The 9,860-nt window shown below is 54.6% G+C and overlaps 1 protein-coding gene across 4 annotated transcripts; it reads right to left on the bottom strand.

Annotated features, from left to right (window-relative positions):
• Positions 1-53: 53 nt before the first annotated feature.
• On the bottom strand, positions 54-9,216 carry LOC133144473 (trichohyalin-like). Of its 4 annotated transcripts, XM_061267187.1 has the most exons (20): positions 9,057-9,216; positions 8,357-8,509; positions 8,123-8,263; positions 7,916-7,993; positions 7,692-7,762; positions 7,481-7,622; positions 7,288-7,394; positions 7,012-7,203; positions 6,888-6,942; positions 6,413-6,526; positions 6,236-6,339; positions 4,444-6,072; positions 4,324-4,372; positions 4,192-4,263; positions 3,914-4,089; positions 3,722-3,840; positions 2,204-3,636; positions 1,952-2,008; positions 1,204-1,872; positions 54-852 (listed from the first exon to the last, which is right to left on the bottom strand). In XM_061267187.1, exons 1-20 carry the CDS (start codon positions 9,186-9,188, stop codon positions 559-561), a joined length of 5,787 nt encoding a protein of 1,928 aa, XP_061123171.1. In that variant the 5' UTR covers positions 9,189-9,216; the 3' UTR covers positions 54-558. The 4 variants fall into 4 exon arrangements, with proteins under 4 accessions (XP_061123171.1, XP_061123170.1, XP_061123172.1 ...); XM_061267186.1 differs by having other exon boundaries at positions 4,192-4,372; XM_061267188.1 differs by lacking the exons at positions 8,357-8,509; positions 9,057-9,216 and having other exon boundaries at positions 4,192-4,372; positions 8,100-8,210.
• Positions 9,217-9,860: the final 644 nt, after the last annotated feature.

Raw genomic sequence — 9,860 nt, 5'->3', positions numbered from 1 at the left:
TGGAGTTTGCTTTTCTGAGACTGTTAATTTATCAAAAAGAAAACAAAAAAGCATATGTTTATAAAAGTTTATTTTATTTTATTTAAGTTGCATTATTTGGTCTTGCCGCAGCAACAGTGCAGTTCAGTGCATGCTGAGAAAAAAAAGTTGACCTGTGCTGCAAATCCTGTTCGAAAATGTCTCGGAGTTACACTTAATGATCAAAATGTCTCTCAAGATGAAACAAGAGGCAGATTGTGCCCGTGTGAAGGCGCAGCTCACTAGCCTCCCTTTGCAAACTGCAAGCGCAACGAGTGGCAAAGGGAATTGGAGCGACCATTTTAGGAACTGCAGGTGGCTGCTGTGTGATGAGGGAAGGAAGCCCGCTGACGGCGATCAATACACAGGCTTTCTTTGCGATGACTTGACCGACCCCAGGTCGCGTGGGAAAACCAGGTCGCTCGTCAGGGTGGGTGGAACGTCGAGGGTAGCTCCTCCTCCCTTGGGCTGCGGTCCAATAGCAGCGTCTCTGCCCAAGGCCCAAAGGACGGTGCCTGTCCGGCGCCACCTGTGGGCGGCTCACCTGAGGGACTGAGCCGTTCTGCATTTGCTTTCCATTTTCGGGTGTCCGGCCGACGCACTCGCTTGCGCTTTGCGTCCCTGCCTGAGTGCGTCTCTTTCCATCTTGAGGTTGCGGTTGTGCTGCTTGAGCTTGCCTTTCTTGCCCTGCGACCGCTCCAGTTTGATTTCCAGCTGGGCCACGTGGCTGTGCAGTAGAAGCAGTTGAGCTCTGCCCCCCTCCGAGTGGCAGGCCTCCGCCCCCTGCCAAGGCCGGGCTTGGACATGGGCCCGCTCCTCGTCTCCGCCGTCCACCTTTGGCAAGAGAGCAGCGGCAGAAAGAAATTAAACCCTAAATAAACCCTGTCAAACCCTAAATCGGAGCACTAAGTGGCTTGAAACGAATGTCTTCTTTTCGGTTGTTTTGGGGAGTTTGGTTTGCGTGCCGTTTTGGGGTTGGTCGGCGCACCTCGTATTGACCTTGTGTTCACGAACAGACTTTGGAGACTTTTTCAAAGGGCGATTTTGAAAAATGCCACCACTGCTTTGCTTTTCTTATGGGAGAGATCAATTTACACGGTGAAATCGGGTTTAGGCACAAGCACGTAACACTTGTTTTGGCCTCGAGAATGCGCTCTCATAAGTGTGACGAGCCCATCGTCTTACCTGAGCCTGCGTTGGCCTGTGCTCGCTCCTCAGCTCCTGTTGCAGCTCCTGTTGCAGCTCCTGCCGCAGCTCCTGCCGCAGCTCCTGCCGCAGCTCCTGCCGCAGCTCCTGCCGCAGCTCCTGTTGCAACTCCAGCCGCAGTTCCTGTTGCAACTCCAGCCGCAGTTCCTGCCTTAGCTTCTGTTGCAGCTCTTGCTTCAACTCAGGTCGTAGCTCCTGCCGCAGCTCCTGTTCCACCTCCTGTTGCAGCTCCTTCCGCAGCTCCTGGCGCAACTTCTGTTGCAGCTCTTTCTGCAGCTCTAGACGCAGTTCCTGTTTCAGCTCCTGGCGCAGCTCCTGCCGCAGCTTCTGTTGCAGCTCCTGCTGCAGTTCCTGTTGCAGTTGCTGCCGCAGCTCCGGCCGCAGGTCCTGCCGCAGCTCCTCCTTGAGCTGGTCCTGCTTCTCTCGGGAGCTCCTTCTGCTCCCAATGTACTCCTCTTCTGAGCACTCCTTGTTCCTCCACGTCTCCTGTGTTTTCATAGCCTCCTCATTATCTTCCTCACTCTTCCTCTGCACCTCCTCCGGGCTCCATCGTTCTCCTGCTTTGCTCCTCCTCTCCCGCTCCTCGTCTTCCCTGTCCTCAGTCCTCCCCGCAGCGTTCTTCAGATGCTCACCCTCTTGGTGACTCTCCTGGCACATAAAGGAGAGGCGTCAATTGACAAATAGGAGCGTGGACGGAATCGCCGTGGAAACCGCCCACACATCCTACCTGTAGGGACGTCCTCCTCGTCTCCTCCCGAACTTCCTTCACCTCGCTCTCACTCACCTGTGGATAAAAGGGAAGGCAGCGCAGCGTTAGCACCACTGCGCTGCCCGGAAAATGCAGTGCAGCACTTTTTATTTGTTGCAATATGGAATAATATAATATATATTATTGTAAATACTTTTATGCCTTTAATTCGATTTTTTTTTGACCCGAGATTGGTTGATGAAACAAACGCGTTGATCTGGATGCGCTTGCCTGTTCCTGCAGGGTAGTGACGTCGAGCATCTCCGGCCGCCCGCCCGCCCGCTCTCGTCCCGCACCTCTTTGGCGCTGAGCCACTCGCCTCGGTGCGCTCCCTTCCTCGTCTTCCCGCGTCTCCTCTGGGCCATCGTCCTCCCGTCGCCATTGGTCTTTGCCAATGTCCTCCTCTTTTGTCCTCCTCTGTTCCTCTGGCGCTTGGGACTCGTGGTGTTGGATTTGCAGTTCTTTTTGGATTTGTTTACAGCAACCTTGTGGGAACCTCCTGTGGTCGTGGCCACTCCTTTGCAGCTCCTTCTGCCGCTCCTCATCTGGCGCCTCCTGCATGCTTGTGGTCACCTCGTGCACCTCCTCCCCCTGCTTTTCAAGCATGCTTTTCAGCTGGCGCAGCTCCTCCGCGCGCTCCTCGAGCACAGCGACCATCCTTTGCTCGGCGCCGTCCCGAGCCTCCTCCTCCTGGTGTCTCTTCTGCTGGGATTTGGCCAGCAGGATCTCCAACTCCGCCACCCTGAGCTCCTTTTCCTTCAACTTTCCTTCAGCCTCGCGAAGCTCCCTGGTTTGCTCCTCCTTCTCTTGGACTTGTCTCACCTGCTCCTTCTTAAGTACCTGCACATCCTGCTTCTCCTTTTCCAGCAGGGCGATGTGAGAGCACAGTGCCGCCTCCCTGCCCCGGGTGTCCTCCTCCAGCCGCTGCTTTTCTTCTTCTGCGGCCAGAGCTTTCTGCTCCTTGGATGCCACCTCTCGCCTGAGCTGCTCCTCAAATGCCTTCATTTCCTTCAGCAGCACCAGCACGTCCTGCTTCTCCTTATCCAGCAAGGAAATGCGAGAGCGGAACGCCGCCTCCCTGCCCTGAGCGTCCTCCTCCCGCCGGCGCTTTTCTTCTTCTGCGGCCAAAGCTTTCTGCTCCTTGGATGCCACCTCCTGCCTGAGCTGCTGCTCCGTCTCCTTCATTTCTTTCAGCAAGCCTTCCACACGCTTCCTTTGGCTCTCCAATTGCCCGTCCTTGGTAGCCAACTTGTCCTTGAGTTGTTCCACCTGCTGCTCCCACTCCTTCAGTTCCTTCAGTAGTCCTGCCACACGTCTTCTCAACATCTCTACCTCCTTGCCCGTGGCGTCCTCCTCCACTTGCTTCCTTTGTCCTTCCTTCACCGGCGTGTTCTTTGGCTCGGACGCCGGGATTACCTCCTGCAGGCCTTCCACGCGCCTCCACAGGTTCTCCGTCTCCTTGTCCTCTGTCACCTCATGGAGTCGCTCTTCATGCACCTCCTGGTCCTTTCTTTCATTCAGTGATACGTTCACTGTTTTCGCCTCCCCGATGTCGCTTCGCGACTTCTGTATGAGCTGATTCCGCTCGTGTTTCCAGGCCTCTTCTCGCTCCTTCTGGAAGGAGATGACGCCGTGCAGCTCCACGCGCAGACACTGGAGCTCGTCTGGCAGAGAACAAAGACGAATTGTGAGCGAGAGAGGAACGGTGAGGAGGAGTAGACGAGATGAGGAAAAATAGCAAAGATGAACCGTTCAGCGCCTCCTGCATGGTGCGCACACGTGCGGCAAGGTGGCTTCGCTCCTCGTTGGCGCGCCACGTCTGCGTCTGCTGCTCCTCCACCCGCTCCCGCAGGGACGCCGAGCTGCTCCTGATGAGGCGATTAGCAAAGGTCCTTCTTAAGGTCCTCAGGCACTTCCGGTTGGGCGTGCGGCTGGCTGTACCTGAACTCCTGCTGGTCCAGCTCCCGCTGTGCGCGCAGAGCGTCCAGCGCCTCCTGCAACCTGCTGCTTTCCCTACGCTGCTCCTCAGTGCATGCGCGTCCCGTACCGGCCAGCTCCTCGCTCGCCAGGCGCAGCTCCTCCCGCGCCTCCTTCAGCTCACGCAGCATGGACGCATGCTGGGAGGGTTACAGAGCGGATGGCACATGAGACTCGTTTTGAGATCTCCGACAGTGTCCACGTTTGAAAATGTGCGCTTTGAAAATCATCAGCGGACGTACCTCTAGGAGGGCATCTCTGATGGGCGCTGCTTCTTCTTCTGCCCTGGCCAGCTCTTCTGGTTGTGGCGCCCCCTGTCGGACAAGGTGCGTCAGCGTACCCACGCCACGACTCAAGCGCCGGCTGGTGGTCACCTTCACATCCGCGATGGCAGTGTCCCTTGGCAGCAGTACAGCATCCAAACTACGACGCCAAAGCACCGCCAGTCACATGAGCGCTCAACAGCCAACCCCGACGAGCCCGCCTCCTCATACCTCTCCTGCACCTCCTCCTCTCTGCTCTGCTCCTGTTTCTCCTGAAGCTCTTGCTCCCTTTGAAGGACCTCTCTTTCTCTTTTGTGCAGCTCTTGCCCTGTCTTTTGCAACTCTTCAGCTCTCTTCTGCAGATGCCCCTCCCTCCTTAGCGCCTCCTCTTCTCTCCTCTGGAGCTCTTGTTGTGCTTTGTGAACCTCCTCTTTTCCCCGATGCAGATGCCCCTCCCTCTTTTGCACTTCTTCCTCGCTCTTCTGCTGCTCCTGCTCCCTCTTCAGCAGCTCATCCTCTCGGTTGTACAGCACTTCCTCTCTGGTCTGCAGCTCCTGCTGTGCCCTGTGCACCTCCTCCTCTTTGATTTGCTCCTGTTTCTCCTGAAGCTCCTGCTCCCGTTGTAGGACATCCCTTTCTCTTTTGTGCAGCACTTGCTCCGTCTTTTGCAGCTCTTGCGCTCGCTTCTGCAGATGCCCCTCCCTCTTTTGCACTTCCTTCTCGCTTTTTTGCTGCTCCTGCCCCCTCCTCAGCAGCTCATCCTCTCGGTTGTGTAGTGCTTCTTCTCTCGTCTGTAGAGCCTGCTGTCCTCTCTGCACCTCCTCTCTGGTCTGCTCCTCTTTTTCCTGAAGCTCCTGCTCCCTTTGTAGGACCTCCCCTTCTCTCTTGTGCAGCAGTTGTTCCGTCTTTTGCAGCTCTTGCGCTCGCTTCTGCAGATGCCCCTCCCTCTTTTGCACTTCCTTCTCGCTTTTTTGCTGCTCCTGCCCCCTCCTCAGCAGCTCATCCTCTCGGTTGTGTAGCGCTTCTTCTCTCGTCTGTAGAGCCTGCTGTCCTCTCTGCACCTCCTCTCTGGTCTGCTCCTCTTTTTCCTGAAGCTCCTGCTCCCTTTGTAGGACCTCCCCTTCTCTTTTGTGCAGCAGTTGTTCTGTCTTTTGCAACTCTTGGGCTCTCTTCTGCAGATGGTCTTCTCTCTTTTGCACCTCCTCCTTGCTCTTCTGCTGCTCCTGATCCCTTCTCAGCAGTTCCTCCTGTCGGTTGTGCAGAACTTCGTCTCTTCTTTGTTGGGCCTGCTGTGCTCTCTGCACCTCCTCCTCTCTGGTCTGCTCCTCCTTTTCCTGAAGCTCCTGCTCCCTTTGTAGGACCTCCCCTTCTCTTTTGTGCAGCACTTGTTCTGTCTTTTGCAACTCTTCAGCTCTCTTCTGCAGATGCCCCTCCCTCCTTAGCGCCTCCTCTTCTCTCCTCTGGAGCTCTTGTTGTGCTTTGTGAACCTCCTCTTTTCCCCGATGCAGATGCCCCTCCCTCTTTAGCACTTCCTCCTCGCTCTTCTGCTGCTCCTGCTCCCTCCTCAGCAGCTCCTCCTCTCGGTTGTGCAGCACTTCCTCCCTGGTCTGTTGCTCCTGCTCCCTCCTCAGCAGCTCCTCCTCCCGATTGTGCAGCCCCTTCTCTTGTTGTCGGAGCTCCTCCTCCTTGCTGTGTACCTCCTCCTCTCTCTTGCATACATCCTCCTTTTCTTGACACAATGCCGCGACTCTGTTACGTAGCTCCGCCTCCTTGCTGAGCACCTCCTCTTCGTTGCTCCGCAGCGCCTTCTTTGCCTCCTTCCTGGTGCAAAGGTCCGCCTCTGGCCCAAATGTTGACTGACTGCAAAACGTGCCAGAGAACGTCATGAGAATGAGCATCATAAAAGGCCCAAAGCGTGAAGAGGAAAGTCAACAGCAAATAGGTCTCGCTTGTTTTCGGGCCTTACAAAAGAGCTAGCCCTGAGAACAAGACAAACATGAGGAGACGCCCGTCGGCCGCTGACCTGTCGGGTTGCTGTCGCTTGAGCTGGTCGTCCTGCAGTTGCTGCACTCGTATTTGCAGCTGGGCCTTCTCCTCGGCCAACCGCCGCACACTAAGCTCCGCCTTCTGACAAAGACAACAACGCCCCCGACTCATTCCGGACCCTGCCCTGGCACTGATGCTGCCGCGTGAGACAGACCTGCAGTTCCTGCTGTCTCCACTGCAAGGCGCTCTCCGTCTGCCAGAGGACTCGCAACAGGGAGTCCCAATGGAGGACCGACTGCGACGGGGCGCTCACGTTCAACAGGCTACACTGGCCCGGCGACAAAAACATGGTACACAGGTGCTCACTGACCATTCATAAAATGACAAAACGTAGCTGCTCATTTGGTGGCCGTTTGCCAAGAAAGACACGACCCCATGGCCAATTTCACCAACGACAAGACCATGGAGGTCATTGCATGACTGGTCGCACGCAAGAGAGCAACAAGAGCTCACAGACAACAACAACGTGACATTTGGGAAGGTGCACTTTCTGGCAAACCCCACGACGTCTTGCCGTCCGTTCTATACAAATCCACCACGTCGTTCACTTGTTCTCAAAACTCAACGAGGCCACGAGGCCGACCGCCGCTTGCCAAACAGCCACCAGACAGCCGGCGAGCGCTAGTCACCAGCTTGCCGACAGCCCGCGCCACATCTTCCGGCGCGCCCTCGCCGTCCCGCATCCTGAAAGACACAAGACACCGCACCGTCAAGCCTCACGCCGACGTCCGCGGGATAAGAGTGAAAGCCAACCTGTCCTCCGACGCCGTCTCCCGCAGCTCGCCCAGCGTCAATGTCCCGAGACCGGATGAGGCAGACGGGGGCGGGGAGACCGCCGAAGCCGACAGCCGGTACATTTTGATGAGCCGCAAGGAGGTGGAGTCGCAGCTGGACTGAAGGGACAAGGACAGATGGGACAGCTCCGTCTTCATCTCCAGCAGACCCCTAAAAACGCACACGCACGATTACATTGACGGCACACACCAAAACAACATCGTGGGGCACATTTCTACGCCAGCATCCACAAACCTGTCAGCGGAAGTTCGGAGGGCGCGACAGTGTTGCCTGAGTGACATGGCGCACCTCCACACGCACCAGAGCTGATCCTGATTTTCAGCCAGCTTGCTTGACACGCTCTGCATGCACGCACCCACACATGGTTCCATCACAACAGAGGAAACGCCAGGTGGTGGCGCGCGCCCAAAGGAGTCGACTGGCACACCTGTGGCTCTGTCTGCCAACGGGACCCCCGACGCTGCTCCTCCTCCAGCTCGCGGATGCGCTCCATCAGCACCCGGTTCGCCCGCTCCAATTGGCTCAGCTGCTGCCGCAGGACGGAGGCTGTCTGAGCCAGGCCAGCTGCCCTGAAAAGGCAACAAGCTAGAAGGCAGACGCATACCCGCGCGCAACAGAGCAAGCATCGCAGGACGCACCTTTGCTGTTCCTCCTCCAGGCTGATGAGGGCGTTCTCCAGCGACTCGGAGTTGTCCCTCCTGATACTTATCTACAAAACATCCAAACAAGTGATAGACAGCAGTTGTCGTACTGAAAGGCTACTCCGAGATATTGTAGTAGTACTTTGATCATTTACGTATATCTTGCTTAATCCAGGTCACGACACTTGGACAAAAAAACTGAACTCGGCGCAACCCCCCACCTGCGTGCTCATCAGCTGGCTGTGGCCGGCCTTCAGTTGCAACTCCAAACTCTGACATCGCTCTCTGTACTCCATCACCTGCACGAGAGCAGCGTTAGCAGCGTTAGCAGCGTTAGCAGCATTAGCAGTGTTAGCAGCGCTAGTGGTATTCACGCGCACCCCCCCACCACACACATGTACGCACACAGGTTTGCGCGTGCGCTCCACCTTGTTCTGCAATCGGTGGACGAGCAGGGCTTGTCGGGCCTCCCTCTCCCGGGCCTCCCTGTCACGCCTCCTCCTCTCTCGCCGCTCCTCCTCATCCTCGAGACGGCTGCCGGACAGCCGGGGAGACACTGACCGCTCTAGCTGGAAAGAGAATGACAACAACGGAGAGTTGAGGAAGAGACAGCTAGAGAGAGAGAGAAGGAAGGAAGTAGAGGCGGCAGCGGGCACGCTCACCCTCTGGTCAAGTGCCCTGGCCCTGGACGCCAGCTCCTCCCTCTCTGCCCGACTCTCGGCCAGATCTTCCTGGAGCAGGCGCACTTCCTGCAGGAGCTCCGCCCTCTCCCGCCGCCAGCCGATGGGCGGCTGCGGGTCCATGGCGGCCATCAGCTGAAAGGCACAGATGGGTGCGCTCTTATTTGTTAGGCCGTTTGTGGCATTTTGTATTCTTCATTGACATTAGGGAAAGTCGACTAATAAACAGCTTTGACACTTTTTTAAATTCAACAATTCTTCACTTGTCAAACTGCTGTTTATCAAGTGTGATGAACTCACTCTCAACATCTCTCACATACAATTTGTTGCATCACTCATTATCTATATTTGCCTTTATATTGTTTTTTATACCCTGCCGTCTATTACGAGGTCGGCTTTGCATAAAACATTCTGTTGTACAAAGATGGCGAAACACTGTTCATAACTGCACTTTAGCAGTCTTTCATACTGCACTAGTGTGTCCAAATACGTGTACTATGCACTCTTTCCTTTTCATTGCCCATCCGAGATTAAATTATCAGTCTCGAAACGAATATATTGAAATAAAAATGTTGGAAGGATGTTGCAGAAGTTTGGAGCAGCGGGCTAATAGCTCAGCATCAGCAGCTTGCTAACCCGAAGTCGTGCAGCGAGTAAAGGTTTTGTGAAAAAATAAATTTACCCGTCGAAGACAAGCGCCGCTGCACTCGGCCCACAACAAGTTGTCAGCGTGTCGCTCAAAGTTGTTCTTGTCGCGCTTGTTTTTCGCAGTTTCCTTTTGTGTTGTTAGCTTACTTAAAGGAAGCACGGACATAATGCTGCATTCGAGGAAAGTCGGATTTTCCCAGTTCCGACCTCAGAACGTTCGAGGCAGCTGATTCCGACCGATTGTTATTTTTCTTCTTATTCTCGTTTATTACACAATTTGACCTCAAAGAAACCTCACTCACAATTTCCACAATTTATATGGAGACATCTCGTATCTTCAAAGCAATTCATTATTTCACCAAATTACTTCATGCACGAATAGCATATCTTCACGCAGTCAGTGGAAATCACGCTGTGTTGTATGAGGTTATTTTGAATCAGTAAACTAATGTAATAATAATTAAAGCTAAATATATTTTTATAGTGTTGCAAGATTTGCCATTCATGGACTGAGTCTCCACGCGGTCACCATTGACGGGTTGTTCGACTGCACTTTTCTTAGCTGGAAGATGGAAAAGTCCCATTTTGTCCGAATGCAGCATTTGTTCGTGAAAACACAGCCGGCATCGCAATTGTTAATACGAGCTACCGCTGCCGATTATAATTATTGTATTCAAGTTGTGTCAATTGTTGAACACGACAAAAAAGAAGAGGAATTCATGAAGATGTCACGGCCAAAATGGTGACTATCAGTCATTGTGTGCAGCCAGTGCAGCACGAGAAACACTTAAGTTGCTTATAACTGCTTAGTTCATGTAGAATTATCAATAGAGGTTTT

This window comes from Syngnathus typhle, linkage group LG20, assembly GCF_033458585.1.
Source record: "Syngnathus typhle isolate RoL2023-S1 ecotype Sweden linkage group LG20, RoL_Styp_1.0, whole genome shotgun sequence".
Classification (NCBI taxonomy): Eukaryota; Metazoa; Chordata; class Actinopteri; order Syngnathiformes; family Syngnathidae; genus Syngnathus; species Syngnathus typhle.
Note: the sequence above shows the minus strand (reverse complement) of the source record. Positions and strands in the feature narration are given on the sequence as shown.

Excerpts from the sequence above, each read along its gene's own strand:
- LOC133144473 (XM_061267186.1), bottom strand. The coding sequence starts at position 9,188 with ATGTCCGTGCTTCCTTTAAGTAAGCTAACAACACAAAAGGAAACTGCG. Across the intron at positions 7,623-7,691 it reads CTGGAGGAGGAACAGCAAAG|GGCAGCTGGCCTGGCTCAGA; the intron begins GTGCGTCCTGCG and ends TTGCCTTTTCAG. Across the intron at positions 7,204-7,287 it reads CTCCGAACTTCCGCTGACAG|GGGTCTGCTGGAGATGAAGA; the intron begins GTTTGTGGATGC and ends GTGCGTTTTTAG.